The sequence below is a fragment of the Geotrypetes seraphini genome, chromosome 4, assembly GCF_902459505.1.
Source record: "Geotrypetes seraphini chromosome 4, aGeoSer1.1, whole genome shotgun sequence".
In the NCBI taxonomy this organism is placed as follows: domain Eukaryota; kingdom Metazoa; phylum Chordata; class Amphibia; order Gymnophiona; family Dermophiidae; genus Geotrypetes; species Geotrypetes seraphini.
In genome coordinates this window covers 237,131,901-237,158,951 of record NC_047087.1, presented here as the reverse complement: position 1 = coordinate 237,158,951, position 27,051 = coordinate 237,131,901, and the positions used below count along the sequence as shown (strand labels likewise).

At 41.7% G+C, this 27,051-nt stretch overlaps 2 protein-coding genes across 6 annotated transcripts in view; one reads left to right on the top strand and one right to left on the bottom strand.

The window, feature by feature from the left end:
* Window positions 1-7,747, bottom strand: part of ANTXRL (ANTXR like) — a 125,780-nt gene extending 118,033 nt beyond the window's left edge. Inside the window, exon 1 of the mRNA XM_033943828.1 lies at window positions 7,489-7,747. Coding sequence (XP_033799719.1) covers window positions 7,489-7,646 — 158 coding nt within the window. The 5' untranslated portion in view covers window positions 7,647-7,747. The remainder of the gene's footprint in view (window positions 1-7,488) is intronic.
* Window positions 7,748-8,009: 262 nt separating this feature from the next.
* The window catches only part of ZNF488 (zinc finger protein 488), a 45,158-nt gene continuing 26,116 nt past the window's right edge, over window positions 8,010-27,051 (top strand). The window contains exons 1-4 of one of the 5 annotated variants that reach the window (XM_033943521.1): window positions 8,069-8,119; window positions 24,969-25,094; window positions 25,177-25,207; window positions 26,847-26,875. The gene's annotated coding sequence lies outside the window, so the exon portion shown is untranslated. Of the gene's footprint in view, window positions 8,120-24,968; window positions 25,208-26,846; window positions 26,876-27,051 lie in introns of all 5 variants that reach the window. The other 4 variants (XM_033943526.1, XM_033943524.1, XM_033943525.1 and 1 more) reach the window with 4 other exon arrangements.

Sequence of the window (27,051 nt, the reverse complement as noted above, 5' to 3'; positions counted from 1 at the left end):
CATTACATACAACATGTTATTGTTAAGACTCCACAGATATAGCACAGAATATTGGCACTCGAGGTGAAAAAACACTCTCACATCACGCAACCTGAAAAAGATTTAGCATTACATCCATCAATCCAAGACAAGAGCTGATGCAAGATTTAGTAAGAATTGGATGAAATTTACTGATAGAGATTATGGGAAACAAATCCCTGCCCTTGTTTTTTCTGGAATAGGTTAGACTGAATTTGTAGAACTATTTGATTAAAATAGGCAAGGTTCTAGAATGCCAGAAAATGAGTATACTATTCCAAAAGTGATATAAATCATTAACTTGTTTAGCCTAATGTCAGTTCCTTGGAATGCACTGTAAACCATTATAAAATAGGAACTGGTCAATCAAACAGAATGGACAAGAATTAGCATAGGCTAGGCAGCAAGAGAAGCTGCCAGCAAATTTATTATAAAATATAATATGGTTAAAATATTTTATTATCTCTTCCTCAGACCACAAAGAGAACACTAGGGGGAATAAAAAAATGATAAGGAGATTGTCAATAAATGAGTATATAAGGTATTGAGAAATACGCTTAACGGGTTACAACATCATCTGTCTTTCTTTATATCATCCTTGAATTTCCTGGGCCAGCTTCTTAGTAATAGAAAGGCCTTAAGTTGCTCAGGAGAAAAGAAGACATATTTTGTACCAACATATTTAACTAAACATTTAAATGGGTAACTTAGCAAAAAAGTAGCCCCCAACTTCTTGTCTCATATTCAGGAATAATTTCCTACGTTCTTGAGTAGATTTAGTCACATCAGGAAAGACCCAAATTCTTTGCCCACAAAACAGAGCCTGAGAAAACCTTATTTTCTGTATTTTAAGAACAAGTGGATACTTGTAAAATTTATTCATAAAATGAATAAATAATAATTAAAAAAAATATATGTATATATATTTTAAGATTATCTTACAGTTTCTGTTAACATACAAAACGGACACAGTTCTGAGAAAGAAATCGTTGGTGAGGCATCGTGAATGGACAGAAACACAAATCATATTTTCCCACAGATACGAAATGGGAAAAAAGTAATCCTTTCATACATATGCCTTCAAAATGACAAATGGGATTCCAGAAGAGCCAGTATTTGGAGCACTGCTATTTAGGAGTGGGAGACCCAGAAGACTTACTAAGCACTCTGAGCCAAAGGACAGCTGAGCTTCTGTTTTGGATCTAAGAGCCAAGCCAAGTTAACTGACACCAGCCCCTTTTTCTGTCCACTCCCCATCTCCTTCTCCCTGTAGTATGAAGCTCTCGCTCTATCAGGCTCTAGGCACCCATTCCTAAGTGTTTTGGATGTGGTCAACAGCTATGCTGAAATGCTGACTTAAATTATTATAAGCATTAATAGCACAGCAGTTTCCTGCTTTAAACCCAGCAGCCCTCTAACTTAGCTAGAATGCGATATTACTCACCAAGGAGCTCCGGCTGAATGGGGTTTAGCTTTAAACTGTGCTGATAGATACTCATAGTAAAGTGAATATCAGCAAGCAGAAAACAGAGTGCTCCAAAATAAACTTTAGCCGTGACTTTTAATAGAAAGAAGGAATCAAGAAAATACATTCAGTGGAGTCTGTAATATTAGGACCATTCCTCTGAGCCATCCAGTCTCTACTTTGCCATGATGACCAAGCCAACTTAACTATTTCATATACTAGGAAGCCACCTAAGCCAATGGTTTCTAGGGGTGGCAAATTGCAGGTGCAATCAAAGCAAAACTAAAAGGGTTCTGATAGCCGGCGCCAACTCGAAGAACCATCGGGGCATACTTCCACCTGAAGAGAGGCTGAGTTATTTTCCAAATTCTTCATTTTCCAAGTGGTTAACAAATCCCAATAAAATAAATAAAGCACTTCATTAAGGCATGTCTTGCAATGGAGGAAATGACTATTGCAAAACTGCATGGCCAGATCCATGCAGACTAGTACATGTGCTTATTTATATGTGCATCAAGTGTAATCATTTCCAAGGGTGTGTTTTGCTTGTAGTGGAAGTGGTGATGGGGAGCTGGGGAGGTGTTACAGAGCCTTTTATCTTCATGCCACCGACTCAAATGCCAGGCCAGGTAGGCCAATGTGAAATGAGACAGGGGCCTTAGTCCAGTCTGAGGGAGCATAGCACGGATGTTACACTGTGGTTCCTGTGTAGTTGCTGTGAATCTGTGGATTCTGCTGCACACCCGGTATAGCGAGGGTGAGAAGCACCCAGCGCAGTGGCACCCCTCCCTTCCCCGCCCCCCCCACCTCCACACGCTTCTACCCTGCCCCCTCGTGCTGTGCACGTACCGCTTCCCTTCCCCGTACCTCTTTAACGTTCCTGGTGCGAGCAGCAACCCCCCCAAGCTGCTGTCACGCCAGCATCAACTCTTCTTCTGACATCACTTCCTAGGTGCAGGTCCAGGAAGTGACATCAGAGAAACAGGTGGCACTACAGCAGCTTGGGGGGTTGCTGCTCGCACCAGGAACGTTACAGATGTATGGGGGAAGGAAAGCAGCATGCACGCGTGGAAGTGGAGAGGGTGTAGAAGGAGCAGTGGAGGGCGGAGAGGAGGATGAGGGCCTGTGCTCTTGCCAAGATGACACCCGGGGTGGACCCATCCCACCCCCTCCTTACTACGCCACTGCACTAAGGGTACAATGAGATAAAGACGCTCTGGCTGAATGTTTCTTTCTCTTCATTTGCATAAAACAATGGTCTTCGCTAACTTTCAAGCTGGGGTCACTTTGACCACTTTGCCATGTTCTCCCCCTCTCTTGTACAGGTCTTTTCCATGTGCTAAGGCCATTTTTACACCGGAAACTGGCCGATTTTCCAATTTAATGGCCATGCACTAAGGTTGTCATTAGCACGCAGTTAGCAAAAATTGGTGTGTGAGCCCTTCCTACACCCATTTTGTAGGTGATAGGGGCTCATGTGCTAATTCCACACTAATCAGTACGCAGTAATGTGGCTGCGCTAATTCGCACTTTCATGTCCACTCTCTGCCCTTAATCAAGCGCCCTCCAAGAAAAATTCAGAAATACTTTTAAGTATGTTCTTTGCACATGGATATTAGGATTTTCGCATCAGCTTGTCCCGTGGTGAGCTCTTTTAAGCTGTGGTAAACATGCGTTCGTGCTTAAAGCAGCTTAGTCAAAGAACCCCTAAGTGTGTTACGATGTGAGTTTAGCATGTTTTAATGTGGGGATTACTCCCGTGCTAACATGGCACTACTTTTATTTTATTTGCAGGTTGTGAACTAATAATCCCATTAGTGTGTGAGGCCTACAAAAAATTAATGTGGATGCACTTACTGCCTCCTATTTAGGAGGCGGTAAGTACTCTCGCATTAACTGTGGAAAATCACTGGACTAAGTGTATAGGTCTCGATGGAGACTGCCTCAACTTTGTTGGTTGGGCTGAGAACTTTTCAGCGGTCCCTCACAGGGCACCTGTATGAAATGTTGAAAAGATTTTCCCCTAGATTCTATATATAGCGCCCAGATTTGTATGCCCAAATTTGCACACAAATTAATTGTGTAACGAGCCCTTGACTACCAATAATTGGGTGCTAACAACCAATTATTGAAATTAATTGGAACCACTTAGAATTTGTATGCATATTTGGCTGTGCGCTATTCTATAAGGCCTAACTCTACTAGGGTGTACTCGAAAGGAGGCATGGCCTTGGGCATGTCATGGATATTCAAAAAAGTTGCACGCATAGTTTCAAAATGCTGCCTTAGTGTGCCTAACATCTGGTTTAAGCAAGTATGTCTGGCAAGTATGTCTGGCCCAGGAATTGGCACTAAGGCCTTGATTCTGCAAATGGTGCCTAAATCGGTAGGCGCCATTGAAAACGGCACCTACTGCACGGCAATCAAATTAAGGCGCCTTTTATAGAATTGCATCTAGCGGTGCTCAACGACTTACTTGTCGGCACACATCATAATATTAAGTGCCGGTATATGTGGCATGCTGATGCCTAAGTCATTCCATGCCCAAACTCTACCCCATAAGTAGAGGGACTCGCGAGAACTGACGTCAGTCAATCAGCAAGCGGTGGAGGGGGAGGGGGGGTTTGCAGGCCAGATGCCGAAGAGATCGCGGCTGCCCTGCACCGCTGGAAATTCGCTGTCTGTCATCCAGGGGGGCTCTGAAAAAGGTACCAGGGGTGAAGGGGGATGATTAAAATTTTTTATATAGGCCCTGAGGTCATGGTTTCAAACCTACACTCCCTGTGACCTGGGCAAATCACCCAATCCCCCCATTGCACCAGGCACATTAGATAGATTGTGAACCCACCAGGGCAGACAGGGAAAAATGCTGAGTACCTGAATAAAATTCCTGTATATCATTCTGAGTTCCATTGGGAGAATGGTATAGAACACACATGTCAAACACAAGGCCCGGGGTCCGAATCCAGCCTGCCTGGCCGTTTTATGTGGCCCGCGGTGACTGTGCTGCATTTAAGCACCTTTCTCTGCAGCCCCTGTCCCAGTGCCGCTCTAAGCTCCTCACTACACTGCCTCGGTGTCCATTTGCAGGCAGAAGAACCCAGTCCCACAGGTGTCTGAAGGTAAGGAAGTATCTTAATAAAAAATTTGGCCCACAACTTAGCCTGTGTTTTAGATTTCAGCCCCTTATGTGATTCAGTTTGACACCCCTGGTATAGAAAAATGAATGAAGAAATAAGGGCACACTAAGGCCACTTCTCACTGCAGCTTAGTAAAAGGACCCCTTATTTTGGACAATCATTTTCCACAGCACAGCATGCTGTTGTAGGGTGGAGCACTTCAGCCTGCTTCACAATGTCTTGTCATAGCACACTTCTGGTTGCTCAGCAGGAAAAGGGCTGTAGCCAGTGGTTTGCAAGCCAGGAACAGCTGGAGCTAGAAAAAAAAGAGCTGCCTAAAAATGACCAGCTGTGCAGAGGCCGTGTGGGTCAGATATCACCCTCCTCCTCTACATAGAGAAAATACGTCAAACTTTGACCTTGTAGTGCTGCATGTACATGAGCTTCAAAGGACCAAATTTCAGTGCAGTGGACCCATTTCTTTAAGAAGCTAAGGAAAAAAGTATAATTCACTAGAATGGAGAAAATATGATACATTGCTCAAGTGCACTTTCCTTTGTTTAGCTATGGACCGATGACGATGTTTGGCAAAACTAGCAAATACAAAGACATGTGCTAAGTTATACCATCTCTGATGACCCAAAAACAGTTTTGCAATGTTTTTTTTTGAAAATTGAGTACAGCACAGAACGTTAATTATCTTTATTAAGAAGAGATTATGAATATGATGGACGCTGGGACATAAGTTGCATGTACATGAGCACCCACATAACATAATACCACACACACACTAACATAATACCACACACACATACCAACACAGCCACACCATATCCTCTTCAATAAAAGCACAATTTATATCTTCCATTAATCTTGATTATTCACCCAACTAAACTGAAGCAAGCTCTGAGCGAGTTACAGAAAATTTCATAAAACAGCAAAATATGCCCATGCCTCCCCCCCCCCAAAAAAAAATGCTTTTAGATTTTTTGCACATTTTTTCCCGATTTTAGGGTTGTTGTGGGTGGGGGTTTTTTTTTGTATCACACATTCATTTTAAAATCTTTTGGTATTCTTGCTTGAATTTTTTAATGTGTGCAAATCAATTGCACACACATTTAGCCATACCTTTATGTGTAAACAATCAATTTTCAATGCACTAAAGCAGTGGTTCCCAACTCTGTCCTGAAGGCCCACCAGGCCAGTCGGGTTTTTGAGATAGCCCTAATGAATATGCATGATAGAGATTTGCATATAACGGAGGTGATAGGCATGCAAATCTGCCCCATGCATATTCATTAGGGCTATCCCAAAAACCTGACTGGCCTGGTGGTTCTCCAGGACAGGGTTGGGAACCACTGCACTAAAGTGTGTAAGGTGCAGGAGGTGTCCTAACAGATGCATATCATTAAGCAGCATCAGTAATAACATAAACAATGCATGTAAACCTTTCTGAGCTCCCCTGGGAGAATGGTATAGAAAATTGAATAAATAAATAAAACCCATGCAGATAATCCACCAGTATTCTCCCACCTCTCTAACGCCTGGTGGGGTGGGATTGGGGCAGGCATCTGACAAACTCATTTGCATGGGAAGCCATCTGAGCATCAATCGCTGTTTGTAAATCGAACAAAAAATTGGCCCACACCGACCCACATGGTCTTGACCATTTTTTGTGCATCCGTGCCTAACTCAAAAATTCTCCAAACAGCATTCGCATATCAAGTTTCGACAACTCTAGAATAAATATCAGGTTGTCGTCCTCCAGACCAGAAATCTAAGATAGATCCTCCTGGAGGCACACTTGGCCAGGCAAGATTTACAGGATTCCCATAATGAAAATGCACGATATAAATTTGCATTCTATGCAAATATGTCTCATGCACATTCATTGCGGCAATCTTGAAAATCTCAAGAGCTAAGAATACCTCCAGCCCAGGATTGAGAAGCACTAAGAACTTAATGGTTATAGCATGGGCTATGAACTAGGGTGGCCTGGTTTTCATCCTACTGTGACTCTTTGGGCTCTGGCCACGCTAGCCGCTACCGCCTCCTCTTGAGCAGGCGGTAGTTTTTCTGCTAGCGCAGGGGTTAGCGCCCGCTAAAAAATGTGCGTGCGATAAAGCCGCTAACGCGGCTTCGTAAAAGGAGCCCTTTGTGATTTGGGAAGTCACACAGCATTCCACTGCCTCCGGTAGGAAATTAAATTGCGAGCCCTTCAACAACAGAAAAATTAATACTGTACCTGAATGTAACTTGCCATGAGGGAAAAGTGTGTCCTAAAATCCAAATTCCCTAACAATTGAGTGAAATAAGAAAATGTTCCTTGCTAAGTGGAAGACAACTGAATCACAGAAGGACCAGGAAGCACAAATAGTGCCTATTGAGGCTCTAACTAGTATATAAATGAACAACAAATTGGTTTCATAGGTAGGCCTTGAAAAAAAATGAAAACATTTTAAAATTCAACACTCCAAACTGTGCACACAACGCTGTAATAACACATACAAGTGACCGCTTACATATAGAGCCCTACATCTGTTGGGCCACTTGTAAGTCACCCAACGGGCAAATTCCTTCACCTTAGCAGCCAGGTATATTCAAAACAAACATTATCTCCAAACGTGCTTCAATCAAACAATGAGCTTTCTTAAGCAAATCTGGTCCATGCCAGCGGATGGTAAAGAATGGAAATATTTGCATGGAGCGATACCTATTTGCTAGCACCAAGGTTTAGATTTTGCACATTTGATTTTCCAAGAAATGCGTCCCTTTTCTTTGCCCTACTCAGCCCAGCCCCCTCCACTGACCGGCGAGAAGGTGAAGAAGAAGAAGAAGAGAGAAAGGGAGAGAGGAGGGCGGCCGAGAACATCCTGAGCCACTCACTTATCCAGGATAAAGTACAGGTCGAAGGCGCCATGGCACGATCTCTCCTTCTCCTCTTCGCGTTCCTCCTTCTTTTGGCCAAAGCCCGGCTGGACGGTCGCTAGTACGAGAAAGAAGCAGAGAGTCCAGCCGGCCACGCCAGGCTGGGGGCTCGCCATTTTCCGGGAAGAGAGGGGGGGGGGCTTAGAGCTCACGCTGCTGCAGGAGGTCGCAGCGCATCGCGCTCTGCAGCCCTCAACGAGGCGAGTGTGCAGCGAGCAGCAGCTCCCGCGCGCCCTGACGTCAGCAGCCGGGGGGCTCTGGAGGGCTCTGCGGGCCCCGGGGGCCGGTGGCAGCGGTCACTGCGAGGCGGGGCGAGCAGCCTCTGATCCCCCCTCCCCCGATGCTCTCAGGCAGGCGGGATCCGAGCGCCCGTGGCGCCTCGGGTTTCCTCATTGTCCCTCACCGTGTTGGAAGAAGGAACACGGTAAAACCAGGATTCTCAGGATCTCCAGGATGTAGGACGGACCACCTTAAGAATAGATTGCTCAGACCCTTGGAAGAAAGAGGGAGAGTTAGGGATGCTTTGGAATGACGGGGAGGGGAAGAATTGCAGATTCTTTACAGTTCTGGAGTATAAAACGGATGCAGGGTAAGAAAGGAATAGATTTTAAACGCTCAATGGTGGAAATAACATTGGCTCCCGAGGGAGGGGGAGGGGTAAAACGCGGACCTCACGGATCCTAACAGCACGTCCTTAAAAATCTGAGGTCTGTGCCACTTTTGGTCTCAGCATAGGTTATGGCTCTGACAGACCTCTGTCAATTTAGCCCTGACGGATCCTAATGCGTTTCCCTCCCTATGCTGAGACTAAAAGTGGCACAGACCTCAGGGCAAAAGTTTTGCCACTTTTAGTCTCAGCATAGGGAGGCAAAAGCATTAGGATCCGTGAGAGCTAAAGGGTCGTAGAGGTCTGTCAGAGCCAGAACCTATGCTGAGAGAGACCAAAAGTGGCACGGACGGACCTCGGATTTTTAAGGACGTGCAGTTAAGATCCGTGAGGTCCGCGTTTTACCCCTTCCCTTCTCTTGCTTGATTTGGTCTGATTCGCAACCTCCCTTCTTTTCCGCACTGAAATCAGAGTGGTTCTGAAAGTTTCTGCACAAGTTTGTCAAGATTTCCGTATACGAGATGCTGAAAAAGGGTGAGAGCAGGAGGAGCGAGCGGGAGGCAGCCGGGACCAGTTTGCCACGTGTATGATCTGACAAGAAAGGCTCCTATTGAACTGGGCAGAACCCGCGACCCGGCTAAAACCTTCCTTTCCTCTTACAAGCAGAACTGTGAGCAAACAGGCACTCAGCCCACTGGAGAGAAGGAAATCTAGGTTTGGCAGTAAATCATTGCAGCAATATAAAAAAACAACACAAAAAAACCGTCCAGAGGCTTTAGTGTGCTGGCTCATCAGTTGAGCTAGCCAGATCCGAAGATCTGAGGCATGACGCATATACAGTAATGAATAACATTATGCCACTTTTTTGAGCAGAACCGACATCTTGGCTCTTAAAGGAAACTTCTTACTCTCTTGTGATAAGATCTTATTTTTTGAGGGGTGGAGTGAGGGGGGGGGACACAGTTTGTGCTAATTTAGGACAAGTAAGGAAGGCAGGAAGAAGTTCATAGGTCATTTCAACATAATACCAAAATAGTTTTTATCTTTATCTCCCCTAAGGAATGTGAACAGCTAAACAGTTGTGGGTTGATTTTCAATTTTCTTCTTGAGATTTTTTTCTGTGGTTTTGTTGGTCTCCACATTGGTTGCAATAACTTTTGTAAACATAATGCAAAGGATAAGGGTAAAGGGACATTGCTTGGGTTCCTGCCAAATTCTTGGGACAGAAAACTTCATGGCTCTCTTTGCCCTTCTGTGCCATCCTGCAGAAGAACAAAATGAAATTGTGGTAATTTATTTCACCCATGACTAATTTGTACAAGATTCTTACAAAATATTTCATATATGATATACAGTAAAACCTTGGTTTGCAAGCATAATTTGTTCCAGAAACATGCTTGTAATCCAGGGGGGGGGGGGGGGGCGTGTGCTGGATAAGATGGCTGCGAGTAGCTGGCGTTGAGCATTCATGAAGGCTCAGCGCTGTTAGTTTTTTTTTTTACCTGGACCGTACAATGGTCAAACGGAAGTCTAAGCTCCGGGTTTTCCCGGAGGAATCTTTGATGGCAGCTGCGGGCCCAATGGACGCTTTCCTCCAGCGTGGGGCTGGAACGAGTCGACCGGAGTTTTCTTCGGCAGGGAGAGACACGCTGGCTGAGGCGTCAGATCTCTCCCTCGAAGCAACATCACTGTCTCCGGAGGAGCGGAGTCCTCCGAGTTGCCCGGGGGCGTTAGACCAGCAGATGGAGGTCGGAGCGCCCCAGGGTGTTTCTTCACCAGCGCTACTGAGTGCGGGGAACGTCTCGGAGAGCGGTGAAGGGAAGCCAAGAGAATCATCTGTGCACTTGGAGAAATCGAACCTGCAAGTTCCCCAGGATTTTTTGAAACTGAATGCATCTTCAGCAGAGGTAACAGGTAACTTGCTTGCAACAGAGGGTCATGGGTCTGAACTAACTCCCATGCAGAGGCCCAAAGTTTTCACTATGGAAACATTATGGGAAGCAATATCTACTTTGCAACTCTCTTTAGGATCCCAAATGCAGCAACTTACTACAAGATATACAACTGTTGTTTCTGAAAATATGGAATTGAAAAATAGACTATCTAGTGTGGAAACAAAAGTGGATGGACATGAGACCAGAATAAAATCTTTGGAGTCCCAGGCCTCGGTGTGGGTCAGGGATAGTGGAAATCTTAATTTTAAAGTTGAAATGTTGGAAAACATGACCAGAAGATGTAATCTTCGGATTATAAATTTTCCAAAACTTTCAACTATTTCTCCACAAGATATGTTTAAGAAATACCTGAAAGAGATTTTGAAAGTGCCTGAAACTTCTTACCCACCTCTCACTAAAATATATTATTTGCCAACTAGGACTTTGGGTCAGGAACCAGGCCAGCAGAATTTGTCTGCTGATAGTTTGGACCTAACAAATTTCCTTGAGAGGTCGTATAATGAGCCACCGGCAACTGCGACGCTGCTGGTACAATTTGCTATAGACTCTGACAGAGAATGGATGCTTAAGATGTTTTTTAAGTTTAAGGACATACCATTTATGACAAAAACTGTGAGAATGTATCCTGATGTGTCAAGGTTGTCCCAAAAGAGAAGAAAACAGTTTCTCATTTTGAGACCGAGGGTCATACAGCTGGGTGCTACGTTTGTACTCAGATACCCCTGTAAATGTGTGATGGTCTATCAGGGGAATAGACATGTTTATTTTGAACCTCAGCAGTTGATAAAATTTATTTCTGCAAAAGAGCAAATTTAATATTCCTGAGAGAATTGTAGTTACAACCCACTTAGTTTAATTAGGTTCCTTGCCTTTACTCAATACCATCTATATTTTCTTAGTAATGTTTGATTGAACTCAGCTAAATTAGCTTTCTCCCCCTTTATTGAGGTCTAATTTTTCCAATCCAGTATAATTAGAATTTTAAGGAAAACTTTTCCTATTGTACTGTACTATTGAATTGTTTATTTTCCTTTTTGCTATTTTATTTACCTTTTTGATTATAGCGTTAACAATGGTTGAGACTGGTATTGGAATATTTCTTTGAATTGACTGTTTATTATGTCAAATTATAAAATTAAATAAAGAATAAAAAAAAAAGAAACATGCTTGTAATCCAAAGCACTCGTATATCAAAGCAAATTTTCCCATAAGAAATAATGGAAACTGAGGATTCGTTCCACAACCCAAAAACTTTAATACAAAACATTATGGGGCTCATAATCGAAAGAGAAAAACGTCCAAAAACCGGCCTAAGTCGGCACTTGGACGAACATTTCTCAAAAACGTCCAAGCGCCGATAATAAAACCGGGTTTTGGACATATTTAAAAACAACCTAGGCCTTCAATGTCCAAAGCTAAATGGGGCGTTTCAGGAGGCGTGTCGAGGGCGGGAGTTGGGCGGGACGTGGGCCGGCTTAGACTTAGTCGTACAGCATGTATAACCGAAAGTTTAACAACAGAGCCTAGACAGAACTTGGACGTTGTGACTTAGACCATGTAAAACATGGTCTAAGTCACAAAAACCCACCTAAACTCACCAGAGAAGCACTGCAAACACATAACACAGACACTGCAAACACATAACACACTACCCCAGTGATCACCAACCCCCCCCCCCACCCCCATAAAAATTTTATTCACAACTTTAAATTTCAGCCTCCAGACAATCGCCTGGCATAGGAAAGCCCAGTCGTCCAGCCCAGAGGCAGCTTAAGTCGTCTTGGGAGTGGGTTAGGGAGTCATGGAGAGGAGGACCCATGCCCATAAGCCCCTGTAATCACTACATTGATACTTAAACATGTGCACTCCCCTATACACCCCCAAAACCTTTTTGTACTGGCATATAAGTGGCTCCTGCAGCCATAAGGGCTATTGGGGTGGTAGATAAGTGGGTCTAGGGGATTCTGGAGGTGGTTTGTGGGGCTCACCGTCACCTATAAGGGAGTGTAGTGAGAATAAGCCATGGCACCCTTTTTGTAAAGTTCACAGCGGTGCCCTGTAAGGTACCCCACTATTTAGGTGGCATGTCTGGGTGTGCAGTCCATCACTTTGCAGATCCCTTCCACGTCCAATAGAGCTTATTCTAGGCGTTTTGGACTTGGACGGAAATGTGGTTTAAAGATAGACGATTTAGTGGTTTGGATGATCAGATCGGCAGGATGTATAATTAGATGATTTTCGAAATGGAAAAAAAGTTGGATATATCTTTCGAAAATGAGTCTTAAGCTGTTTTTTACTTCGGACGACTTGCGAGATGGATGTAAACGGACTTAGACGTCCCTTTCGATTATGCCCCTCCACATGTACTTGTATTGCAAGACCTCGCTCGTTTAGAACGGCCACTACCCTCCTGCAGCGTCTGAGAGAGAAGAACCATTGGCTCAGTTGTGATGATGTGACACGTGTATGCTGCATGTACTCGTATTGCAAGACTTTGCTCATTTAGAACAGTCACTACACTCTTGCAACGTCAGAGAGAGAAGAACCATTGGCTCATTTGTGACGTGTATATACTTTATGTACTCGTATTGCAAGACATTGCTTGTATATCAAGTTAAAATTTAATCAAATGTTTTGCTTGTCTTGCAAAACACAAACCAAATTACTTTCAATCCAAGGTTTTACTGTATTTTCAAATAACATTGAAAATTTTTAAATGTAAATATTTTTACAAATTAAACATTCTAAGAAATTTTATAGCAGAAAATTCTGCCATCTTAGTGAGAAACAAAATTTTCTTACCTTCCAGACCCCCTCCTTTACTAACGCATAGTGAGGATTTTAACACTGACAGCGGCAGTAACTGCTCCAATGCTCATAGAATTCCTGTGAGCGTCGGAGCAGTTACCGCCGCTGCCAGCGCTAAAACCCATGCTACATGTTAGTAAAGGAGGGGGAGGGTTTTTTTTCGCAGTGCTCGCATGTAAAGGGCTCGAGGTTTGTTTTGATCCCCAACAACATGCTGAAATATGCTTCTGTGGAGTACTTTTACGTCCTTATCTTAATAAATTGGCCACATATTGTAGCCAAGCCGCTGTCCCGGACCGGGACTCAACGGCACCTCTAGTGGTTAAATCTGGTAAGCACAGCAGCGTGTGACCCGGCCTGGAGTCACCCTGCAGGAATGGATTGACACACCAGTGGAACTCACAATAATCAAAAAATCAAACACCAAGAAAGGATAAATGTACACTACTGCACTTTTACTTGGTAAATAAAAATATGTCAGAATGTCACCAATAATGCACAAAGCAAAAACTCAAAAGAAGGCAAATAAACAAAGCAGAAAAAGTTCCAACTTTTTTCTCTTCTTTAAACTCAGTCAGTAATATTTGAGCTAAGGCTCTCCTTAGAGCCAGCACAGCCTGTATTCCAAACCAGGTGCAAAATCAAATTCCAGTCATATGTATTACTTTCAAACAGTTCACAATTTCTCAAAATAAAGCCTCTAGCAGTAATTTGTAGATCTGCTAGGATTAGAAGAGTGTCTTAGGTTTGCTACAAAAACCTTTTTCAAAGACTTTCAAAATTCCCTCCCTGGGTGACAGCAAACCTCTCCCCAGAGACACTTCCAGCTTCACAAAGGAAAAAACCAAAAATAGTAAAGCTCAAACAAAACAATCCCAAAAACAAACAGTTCGAAAACAAAACTCACTGTTTGGTAGTTTACTGCTTGTGGCTGGTGGATAAACCAACCTCCATGGCTTCAACAGACTGCTCCAATTGTTCAGGCAAAAATTCTTGTATCTCCATAGGAAGCTCTATGTCAGACAAAGATTCATTCAGGACATCTCCAGCTTCCTCTACCTCCATAGGTGTGGCTTGGTTGCTCCTGTTTGGCCCAGGGAGATCCTCAGGGAGAAAAGGCCTAAACCTTCTCCCTAGCTTGCCTGTCTGTTTGCTCCCTACTGCTGGCTTTTCTATCCTAGGACATGCCCTAACCTGGCTGAGTCAGCAGGGAACAAGGTAGCTCTTGGGCTCCTCCAGTGGTGACCCAGATACTCACTACCTACTACCTTCTCAGCAAGCTCCGGTTCCCCCCTGTGATTGCTGGGGAAATTATCATCATCAGGGCCAGGACGGATCTTGTAAACTCCCTTCCTGGGTTTACCCTTTCCTTTACCTTCTGATTTAACTGGGACGCTGACAGGCGCTGAGCCTGTCTGGTCATAATATATAGCAAAATGCACCTTAGTAAAAGGACCCCTAAATTTACTCAGCTTGGAATCAATCTGGAATGTTCTGCAAAAAAATGTAAATTTCAAAATATCAGTGTCCTGGTCGCAAAAGCAAAGTCTGAAGGAAATGATAGCCATTTTCTATACTTTTGTTGCAAAGGCAATTAAGAAAACACTTATTACTGGGGAGGGGGTGGGTCTACCCCAGTTGCCGTTTTGGTGAGGACACTTTTGGGAGTTTTTGCCAGTGCTATAATAATTACTTGTAATAAAATGCTCAGGTGTCTAGAGGGCATTGCAGCAAATAATAAATCCCAGAGAACAACTTTTCGCTTTCCAATTCGCTTATAGGCAATGACCACACTGTCCTGAAAGCAATTGTCTTTATTATGTGATTATCCCTACAGAAAACACACTTGCACATGTATACAAAGAATGTACAACTTAGTTACTTACATGCATAGATAAATATTCACAGGTGAACACCATAACACTGAACAGTGTACACAAAGGATAATATTGATAGAGGCTATGCGTAAGAAACAAGGTTACTAAGAGAAAAGAACACACAGCTAGGCTTATCTAAATAATTACTGCTACATAAACCAGTCGTAGCTACTGGGGTACCCTTAGCATCAGAACTAAATATATAGCACACAGCATATAAACTAAGATCTCCTAGAGAGATAAACATCTACATTTTCTAAATGGCTAAATCACAGACGAAGTCCCGTAAACTTCCTTGCACATAAGGCAATTCTAAACTAAAACTCACGTGAGCTGTAAAAAGGTAAACTTGCTTACCATTTTCATTCCTGGGCAATGAGCCAGGGCAGACTCCAGTTCTTTGGACAGTTGCAGAATTTCAACACATGACAAATTTCACAGGGCTTATGATAGGCTCAGCCTGGGTGGTCAGCTGATATCAGTCTTAGGTCAGAGAAAAAGTTCCAAAGTCCAGGTGAAGACTAGTGCCCTCTTACAAGGAATAGCCCGAGGGAACTCTTCTTTGTGATCTTAGGTCTGGTATAGCCCATACCATCATTCCAGGCTTTCCAGCTTCCCTTCTCTCAAGCACAATCTTGAAGTTATCTTTTCTACACCTCATGACCAACTGTCTGTGACTGGTCACATTCTTTCTTCTTCTAGTCTTCTGCTTCCTGCTGAAAGATATCTTTGACCAATAATATCCTTGTTACCAGGTAGTTTTTCCTCACATAATGAAGTGTTCTGCATTATCTGTCCAAGGACCAATGTCATCATAAATTGTCTTAGAGATAAGATTGCCAGGCACTGACTACCACCGGTCCATGATGGATCCTTCTTATCTCACATTCCTCTGACAGTGGGGCCCACTTGGCTAACAGACAAGCAGCTTGAAATTTCAGGCTGGCAGAAGTGAAAATGATTTTTAGCAATACTAGGCCCAAAGCCTAAAAATGGCACCCCTCCTTCTCTATTCCCCCCTGCTCCTCTCCTTACTATGTGTGTGCACCACTTGCCTTCCTTGAACCTTTTTTACTTCCCCGGCATAAGGTTGCTGTCCACATCAGCATCGGCGCTCTCTGCTGAGGGTGCAGCACCCCTCCTCCTTTCTGCCCCCCCCACCCCCCCACTGCTTGCTGCATGCATCCCTTGCCTTCCCCCGTACCTTTTTTACTTCCCTGGCATGAAGTTGCTGTCCATGTTGGCACTGGCACTCTGATGTCACTTCCGGGACCTGCACCTAGGAAGTGACATCGAAGTGCAAGCTGATACAGACGTGGGCATGCTGCTTATGCTGGAGAAGTTAAAAAGGTACAAGGGAAGTGGGGTGTGCATGTGGAAGGGGGGGGAGGAAGGCCCTGGGTGCCTCTCACCCTTGCTATGCCACTACCCAGGAACAAAAATGAAAAATAAAATTTTGTTAGTTATTCAAGTGTTTGCTTAAGGTAAAATACGAGAACATGCTGAAATGTACTCAGCCTAACCAAGAAGGGAATGACATGGAGCCATGAAACTTACAAGTTATTCCATGTATTCACTGCTAAGTTCAACATATGTACTTGGCACATCATGTCTAAAATTTCTGTAACCCTTCTAAAAAATGCTCTGATGTCTGGTCACTGAAATACTGCTCCGCTGCTGCAATCACCTCCAAATCACTCAAAAATTATTGTCCTTTCAAACTCTTTTTAAAATTTGGAAAAAGAAAATAGTCAGACGGATCAAGATCTGGTGAGTAGAGTGGATGGTCTATGCACTTAAACCCCAATATATCAAAGCATCCATCATTTTTCCAGCCTTGTGAGCAAAATGAGAACTCCTTTCCGCAGTTTCCTCTCCTTTTTTTCTTTCAATGCCTCCTTTAATCAGCACAAGTTACAGTAATATTCTGTATTAACTGGTCAATGGAAAGATAGTCATTACAATACCTTCCTGATCCCAAAACACTGTGGCCATGACCTTTCCTGATGACTTTTGGGTCTTGAATTTCCTTGACTTTGGATAATCTGAGTGCCACCATTGCATGGACTGTTGTTTTCTTTCAGCATCAAGTGGTGTAACCATGTTTCATCAACAATAACTAGTCGTTCCAAACAATTGGCACCAGCTCATTGAAAATGCTGCAACATCAACTTGGATGTGTCCACTCGATGTAATTTCTCATCAGCATTCAAACATTTGGGCACCCACTTGGCTGGCAGCTTCTGCATACCCAGCTACTTGTGGACTATATACCCAACACGTTCCCTGGATATCTATAGTATCTCAGCAATTGTTGTAGCTGATATTTGCCAATCTGCCAAAATCAGGTCATGGACATGGTCAACAATTTCAAGAGTTGACACTGTGTGAAGCCTCCCAGACCTTGCTGCATCTTTGGTCTTGAAATCTCCACACTGAAGGTTTGCACACCACTTCTTCACTGTGGAGTATGATGAGCATTTGACACTCAATGTTTACATCATACATTCATGGATTTCCTCTGGAGTTTTCTTCTGCAGGAATAGGAACTTAATGACAGCTTGGAGTTCTACACTTGAAAATTCTGCACTTTTCATGGTCACGGTTCAATTAATTAGTGATCTGAAACAATGTCAAAATATAGCATTACAATTCTGCAAATTGGTACTTTGCAAAATAAAATAACACTATTTTCAGCTTCAGTAGCAAAATAACACTCAGAATTTAAGAAGTTGGTTGGGTTGACAACTTTTCAGCTTTCCCTTTTAGGTATTTATTGGTGTTTGCAACACAAATTGTAATTAGACCATGGGTTCTCAAACTAGTCCTTGGGACACACCTAGCTGGTCAGATTTTCAGGTTACCCACAATGAATATCCATGAGATATTTTTTTTAAGGAGGAGTCATGACAGTTGGATTGAGGGAGTGGAGGAGTACCCTAATGGGCAGTGCAGAAGACCTTGATCCTAGGCAGTGGCATAGTGAGGGTGGGAGGCACCTGGGGTGACACTTTTTGTTTCAATGATATAAAATGAAACAAAAAGTGTCAAGAAAAGTCTGGAATAGCTTGTAAGTTTCATGGCTCCTCATCATTCTCTTCTTGGTTGGGCTGAGAATGTTTCAGCGGCCCCTTGTATTGTGATGTCATAATGCCTCATTCCACCAGTGCCTAAGAGCAAATCTCATCATTGATGAGACAATGGCCTATACTCGTGCCCATTTCCTAGATACATTTGCCTCGCTGAAACAAAGTGCCAAGAAAAGTGTGGAATAACTTGTAAGTTTCAGATCACCACATCATTCTCATCTTGGTTGGGCTGAAAACTTTCTAGTGGCCCCTCGTATATATATTCTGCCTTAGATATTATCCAGGCCTTGTTGAGTATGATGAAGATGCAGTATTTTAATCAAACTGTACAGAAGCTAGATTCTATGAGAGTGGAGCATGCAGTGATTGTTTCGAAGAACAAGTACTGGTCAGCGTATAGTATTAATAGGCAAATGACAGTACAATGAAATGAAGTTTATATTTTAGAAAATAATTTAAGAAATGTATTGCTTGTGATTGTAATTTTTCAGAGCATATAGTCATAGAAACATAGAAACATAGAAGATGACGGCAGAAAAGGGCTACAGCCCATCAAGTCTGCCCACTCTGCTTACCCACCCCCTGTATATGCCCTAATGACCCAATTTCCTTATCGTGACCCTCGTAGGGATCCCACATGGGTATCCCATTTATTCTTAAAGTCTGGCACGCTGTCTGCCTCGATCACCTGCACTGGAAGCTTGTTCCAATGATCAACCACTCTCTCTGTGAAGAAATACTTTCTGGTGTCGCCATGAAATTTTCCGCCCCTGAGTTTGAGCGGGTGCCCTCTTGTGGCCGAGGGTCCCTTGAGAAAGAAAATATCATCTTCCACTTCGACACGTCCCGTGAGGTACTTAAATGTTTCGATCATGTCTCCCCTCTCCCTACGTTCCTCGAGAGTGTAGAGCTGCAATTTGTTCAGTCTCTCTTCGTACGAAAGACCCTTGAGTCCTCTCATTCTGGATTGTGCTTCATCAGGCTGGTATAAAATCCACAGTGTAGTCCAGTGTCTGGGCTCATTTACCCTCATTTACTCATTTTTAGTAAGAATCTATATCATATTTGTCCTTTGACTAAATACAAAATGGGAAACATATCAATGCTAATTTCTCTTGCTATATGTGCACAGTTTGGATAAGCATAAAAAACTGGTGATCCTGATTTTTTTTTCACACATTTTCACAATGATCCTGTCTCAGAGGATATTTTTTTTAAATTCATTTATTAAATCATTACAAGTTTAACACTCGTTCTAGAAATGCAGATCCATTTCCAACAACAGAAAGGAAGAAAACATGAAAAATACACAAATAAAATAAATTGAGTTTGGTCTCTTCCTTAGACTACTATTTGCAAGGGGGAGGAATTAGAACTTAAGGCAGACATTTTTCAACAAACAATTCAGGAAAAGGCTTGGATGGCTAACTCTCGGCTATAAACTTTTACTCATCCTGACCCACTAGTTAACTTTTTAAGGTCCAAAAAATATCTTTGATGTTCAAGGAAGAAAACCACATATCTCAAGCTCATATATTTTACTACACATTTACAAGGATATGCTAGCAAGAAGATAGCTCCCAATCCTCTTGTTTCTTCTCTCATTGCAAGAAATTCTCTGCGTCTCTCTTGAGTTAATTTCATCACATCTGCATAAAGCCATAGAGGGGCGTAATCTAAGTTCTAATAGCTGTTTTATCTCTTTAGCTGTTTGCTTCCATAAATCTGGGATAAAAAAAGGGGATTCCCTTCATATGTAATTGGAGACTTTAAACAGCCATTTTCATAATCTCGATAAGCTGATTATATCTTAGTAGCTTTACCACAATAGGGCATAGGTATCTACTATTAGGAACAATCTGAGATGGCACTCTGTGGGCCTGTACTATTTCAAAAGGCTGTGTAAATTGGACTGACAAGATCTTTGGGATAGTAGATGATAAAAACCCAATCACATCTCTTCCTTCTCTACCTTTCGGTATGCTAAGCAGGCGAAAATTATTTTTCCTCTCTCTATTGTGTGTAGCCCTGCCAAGAGACTCAACTCCTATAGCTCATTTGCAATGGTTGGATGGTGGGTTCTGTTATAGAAGTTGAGTCTCTTTGCAGGGCTACATGCCACCGAGCATTTGGCTCAAAGTATACAGTTTGAGTATATTCATATAAGCAGGAGTCAGATTGACTTGAGATCCATCTATCAATATCTAAGCATTGCCTTTTTGGATCTTAATTGATATATTAGTGATAGTTCCTTATTTTTATTACAAGGGCCATAATCCTAAATCCTATCACAATGCCATAATCCTAAATGACAACACTTTGAAGGGTGTTAACTGTTAAACATACTCACTCTCAAGCTTTTTGCGTGCTTGGTTTAGTGAAACATCTAACACAGGGATCAGGGGTCTCAAAGTCCCTCCTTGAGGGCTGTAATCCAGTCAGGTTTTCAGGATTTCCCCAATGAAAATGCATGAAATCTATGTGCATGCACTGCTTTCAATGCATATTCATTGGGGAAATCCTGAAAACCCGACTGGATTGCGGCCCTCAAGGAGGGACTTTGAGACCCCTGATCTAAAATCTATTACTTGTTTGTTAATAAAATGATTTCAAATGTCATATTTTGTGCTTCTCCATCACCAGAGACCACTGCACTCATCTCTCATCTGGTGGCAACATTAAGAAGTACATGTCACACACTTTCAAACGTATATATTAGATTTCCAGTGTTGGCACATTTTACAGAGAAAGAAAAAAACTAGTTGCCATGACTTATGAATCAACTGTTGTATGCTTGACTTATGTTTATTAAAACTGTAAAACAATTAGTTGCTACAGTTTTGTATATTTTAGAATTGCTGTTAGATTTATATGATTCACAGAAAAACGGGAATACACAGTGAGAGTTTTGTGGTGGGTCCACACTGCAAAACTCTCACTGTATATTACATGGATTTACCAATTGATCTGCATCGCTTTTAATTGTGAAGACCTTTTAATAAACTTCCAGATCAAAATCGTCGACTTCACAGTTTTGTTTCTTGCATGGTTTTCCATATTTGTATGATTGTTATATAGGCTGTAAATTGCTCCAAGCTTTTTCTGTAGAAGTGATTCATAAATAGAAATGGATAAAAAGATGAGATGCTATTCTGTATGCAACTGTAAACTTAAATTTTTATCTATCATGCTAAAAAGTCAGAGGAAGGAGGCAATGCAATGGGTTAGCGCAGACCCAAACATTTGGAAAACAGAAACATTAATTACTTGTGTCTGATATTACACATACAAACCATATCCACATGCACACATAGACCCACAATGCTGAGACAATGATTTAACTGCAATGATAATTAGAATGTAAATGCATTAAAATGTTGAATTCCAGAGAGGTATATCAGATGCGTGCTGCTATTTCACGTGCCAACATGTTCATAAAGATTTTCTACCAGGCGTTAAATGCATTTATAGGGAAAGACACCCTTCAAAATTAATACAGCTTTGCAGATGTGGAGATTATTTGAGTGTGACCCAACAGCTGATTGCTTCTATCATTTGATATTTTGCATATCAGCAGTTCCTAGCTTCTTTGAACAGCCAAATGAGTTTTGGGAACTGATAAAGTGTGTGTACGTGTGCGAAATGGACAAAATTAAATAATGGTGCTGAAATATTTGTGCCCAATAGTTCGAGCGTGAAACTCTATTCTATAAAGGGAGTGCATCCTTTATAGAATAGCATTTGTCATAGATCCCGCACTTAACTTACGGGCACTGTACTTATGGCTGCTTAAAGCAGGTACAAATGCCAGCAGCCAAGTTAGGTGCTCTTCAGTCAAATTCTATAACTCTGCACGCAATGTTTAGGAATGTCCCTGGCCATGTCTCCGTTTTGATATACACGATTGATTGACGTTAGAATAAAATTTTTAAGACTGCCAAGTAACTTCAATAATTGGTGTTTAGCCCCCAATTATTGATGCTTTTGAGTTCATTAGCTAATTTATTTCCGTGAGCATATCTGATGCACACACAAAGCTGGGTACAGACATTTGGGTGCTATATATAGAATCCAGGGAAATATGTGAAAAGCCAATGATCAAATATACATTATATCAAATGATCAAATATACAGTATATACAAGCACTTTAAAATGCAGAATGTACAGACTACTTTCATTCATTGTGTAATATTCTAAGAATCATTTTTAATCTTAAAATACATGATCAACATACAACTTGATTATAATAAGTAGCTCACAAAGGTTTCTTTAAACTGCTGTAGTTATGCTGGTTAATGAAGTTTCTCATTCTCTCATCTTGTTTAACAATTATACAGTACATTTAATATGTGCCTGTATTGGTTGGGCATGGCTTCCCAAACCCATCCTGGTTTCTAGTCATTTGGGTTTTCTGGATATTTACAATGAGTCATTGATGTATGCAGGTTTTCCTTGTCCACATGAGAACCCTATTGGGTGTAGGTCACCTTCGGCAGGTGGGCTTGGGATCCCTCCTGCCGGTATTTGCAGAGGGTGGGGTGTTGGGGGTTCGCCTTCAGCTGGAGGGCTTGGGATCCCTCCCTGCCGGTATTCACCCGGGGGGGGGGGGGGCGACAGGAGGACTTGGGATCCCTCCTGCCAGTTCGTGCCAGTTCAGAGGGGTTGGGGTGCCAACAGGAGAGATTGGGCATATCTCCTGCTGGTTCACGGCAGTTCGGGGGGGGGGGGGCTGATCGCGGCAGGAGAGATTAGGCATTTCTCCTGCTGTGATCGCTGCGGTGGGGGGTAGACAGGTTGCCCGGACTGGAACTTATACCTGTTTTGACTTGGTCTAAGTCAAAGCGTATAAGTTCCGTCTGGCAACCTGTTAACCCTTTTTGGTTATGGCTGCCAGACGACTAAGTCTAGGTGGGCCCACCTCCTGCCCTTTCCCCTCATCCAAAAACACCTCTTTTCGCTCAGAGGCATGGTAAAGGCCTAAGCTGGTTTTAGATACGTCTAAAACCAGCTTTGATTATTGGTACTTGGACGATCTGTCTTTTGCTATTCATTTTTAAGTGGTGTATTCCACTTAAGCACCAACTTAAGGCACCATATATAGAATATGGGCCTAAGTGACTATGCTGCCATATTAGATTGTGATCCATTCAGGAAAGGGGGCGGGCACAAGGGTCACAGAGGCTTTGCACCTGCCAAACTAGCTGTGACTTCCTTTATGACTAGACTTGGGAGAATGGAAAAAGCATTCCATGATGGTCCATGACTGGACAGAGTTATGAAGTGGGTCGACTGTGACTTCATGAGTTAGGGTGCAAGGGGCTGCCCTGCTGTTACATAAGTTCTAATATGAATGCATTTCTTAAATTAATTTAATTAGGAACATCTTTCTTCCTCGTTGTCCTTTATAGGGTTTGAATTTGTACCTTGTACTGCCAGACTGCTTGACAATATCTGTGTGTGTGACAGTACCACCTCTCAATATGCTTCTCTTTTTCCTTTCCCCCTCCACTTTCTCTTTCTTTCTGATTTTGCCACTCTGCTCTCATTCACCTTTACTCTCTGTGTCACTCTTTTGCCGACTCTTTTCATTACATTTCATCACCTCTGCTCCTTCTCTCTCATGTCTTAATAATTTACTTTGTCCCTAGTGTTCTCCCTGTGCCATTGTCTTTCTCCCTTTTCTGCTTGGATTTGATTGACTTGATTTGAATACATTTGGTATTCTGCCTTTAAGAAGCAGATTGTATGAAAGCAGAATATAATTTTTGATCTTAACAGGTATAGCCATTCAATTAATTACAAGTAATTGGAAGAATTATGAAAGAATAAATTATACTTTTTGGTGGGTGAATGTGTGTACTTCATATAAATATGAATGAATCAACGCAGAGTGTAGGGGACTTAGTAAGGAATTCAATAAAATTTGGAGCCCATTGACCAAATTTGTAAAAACATAATAATGTATTTTTATCATCATATCTTTCTTTTGGTTTTTTCATCTTTACACATCCAGGGTGGGGAATAAATATTCATAGAGATATTTGGGTAACTTTAGTCTTCTTTTGTAGTATATCTTAGGTACTATTCTGATAATATTAGATGCAAGAATCTGAAATTATTGAATGATATTTATGTTACCTGAACAGAAATTAGTGTAATGTGTGTAATGCCTACTGTTCTTTTAATTGTATGACACTGTTTTTGATTAAAAATCAATAAAGAAAAAAAAATGGAGCACACAATGAAAAAAAATATAAAACAAATAGGAACAAAATAATTAATTTTGACATTAGATTGATGGATTTTAGTTAGTTAGTTATGGATTTTGAGTAGGAGGTTTCCTGTGACCCAGGTTGTTACTTGTTCCACTTGAATGTTCCAGGTACCGCAGGGATAATGTGTGCTAACAAAGCATTGCCTAAGTGAGGCAAGGCTAAATCTGGCTACCTTTGGGAAGACCCAACAACCCCCCCCCCCCCACCCCACACACACACACATATATTTGATTCTTGGTTGTACAGATTGTAGGGCATACATAATCTGGAGAAAATTAGGGCATTACAATTAAGATGGTTAAACCAATTCAATGAGATTTGGGACCCGTTTATCTCCAAACTTGCTTCCTAGCATGTGTGGTGAGAGCACAGTGGTAAAATCAGAAAAAAAAGCAACGAGGGAAATGAAAAAGAGAAGAGGGAGGGAGAAGGGATGATTCTCTGGTGCTGGGGAACGTTGGGTTCAGAGTTTTGTATAGGTTTGGGCAAAATGTTGGAAAAGATATGGTGCTCTTAACTTGTAGGGTGATGCTATAGATTTCAATGTATAAAACATGTCTTGGATGATGATTTGTGTACGGAAGCTATGTGGAAATAAAGCCATTTAAAATAAACAGTAAAAAATGCTCCCTTATAAATTTCTTCCAAAAGCTAAGATAATTTGATTCCTAACTAACCTTCAAAGGGATAGCATTAGACAATTAGGGTTAAGAATATGAAAACACTTGCTATATATTGTAGTTGTAGTCAAACTAATCTCGCCCCCCCCCCTTTCCTTCTCTCTCCGCCCTTTCATTCTCCCTCACTTCCCACCCTCTGTGTCAAGGCTTGCAATGCTTGGCTCCCATTCTCCCCATGTCACTCTCTCTCTCTAACTCTGCAGCTGACAGCAATGAGCTCCTGAGGACTCTGCCCTGCGCCTCCTCTAGAAACATAGCAGCCAAGTCAGCTGGTAAGATTTCTTTTATCAGTTTTTTTGTAGAGTCAGGCATCAAAAGAGCAGAAGGCTGATTTTTGCCTTGATTTATCACCAGATTGGGAGTACAATGGGAAGATGAAGTGTCTGTGAGTATAGTTGATTCATATTTTAGACTTAACTGCTGAAGGTACCCCAGTTTCTTCATGGATGTAGAGTTTTGCTTCAAACCCAAATCATGGACAATAGACGCAAGCAGGATAATAGTTTTTCTGGCTTTGTTGAATGGGATCGGTGTTCACAGGATAGAGTTTCTGGTGTGTTTGAGGACTGCTCCTTTCAGTGCCGAGTGCATGCAACATTTCTCATTCTCATTCCTCTAGTTCGCTGATGCTTCTTTTTTATCGTTCTCTCAAAAAGCCATTGGTTTAATGGTTAAATCTCCCCCCCCAAACATCCAGAAAAAAAAGGCAGTTGGCTAACAGATGCACAGACAACAGAAAGAGATGGGTGTTTGGATCCTCTGCCAATAAAAGGCAAGTGGAAATGTTGAACTTATAGCCAATGGTTTAAAGTATTTGGAGTACTGGAGAAACCGGTGAACATTGATGTCTTTCAGATGAGTACATCATAGGCCAAACCTTAGAGGTGTGAACAAACCAGTGAAGGGCATAAGCCCTTTGGGGAAAAGACTCTTCCACTGTCTGGTTTCTTTGTACAGAACTGTGCTTATTGAGTGGACGACACAAATAAATATTTGTATTAGATGGTCCTGCTCTAATACAGACCATGCATATTTGATACTGAATTTATAATAGCAGTTCTATGAGGCATAGATATTAATGTAGTGACCGTTTGATGTGTTAATGTACCACTAACTTGTGCTGTTTTAGCACGGGTCCCATTTTATGCAATAATAACCGGGATTAATAGTAAAATACTGTAACACATCTTAATAGTAGCCCACGTTGATAATTTTCCTCCTATGCTATTGCAACAATCTTTCTTCTTTTTTTTAACTTTATTTAGTTTTTAATGCCAACAAAAAGTGCAATACAATTTACATACAAATAATAATAATCAAATAAGCACTTATAAACAATCAGAATCTATACAAAAAATAAAATTCCCTCACCCATCCAACATTACCATCGGGAATAATACCAAAACAAAAGATAACCCCCCCTCCCCCCCGGATGTGTGGGCGCAAAACAATGGAAAATAAAGATAAAGGGCAACTATAACAAATCTACAAAAGACGTCAATTGACCCCAAACCAATTTGAATATCTTATTATGCGCCAGCAAGTCAGCATTCATTTTCTCATACTTATAAGTTAAGCATAAGCTCGCCCACCAGAAAGGAAAACTAAGGCGATCCCAATTCTTCCAACTTTCTAATGGAATTGTTTATTGGATTCCATCTTGTTATTACTAAAAAAATTAAAATGATTGTATGGGCTTACTTCTTAAAGTTAAGCTTGGGGGTCACACTCCCTTCTACTTTTCCTTATGGACTACCATTGGAATAATTTTGATTTACTTATCTTTTCTGATGATACTCTGTTTTGATCGTTCGATCCTAACATGAGGAAGTGAGAACTAGCTCCCAAAAGCCATAAAAGCTAGTTGAGAAATGTATTAAGTTATTTCAGTATGTATGGAGATGTGGTTTTATTTGTTAATCTTTATTTCTTTGTATATATTTGGGCCAGAACGATGGTTGTAATGTGTAATTACTAATAAAAGACTTTTTTCATGTATAGCTTGGTTTTTTTTCTACATACAGTTTAAAGAAAGGACAGTGATACAAAGCACGTGAGTATATTGTTTTGTTTCGGTTTTTTTATAAATTTTATTATTTTCCAATATGAACAGTGCAATATAAATATATATATCTGAAACATATCAAACCTTTACAAAGCACTTTTGAACTACAGAAATTAAAAAACATCATTACCCCCAACCCTGCATAACTCAGAAATGTAAACATA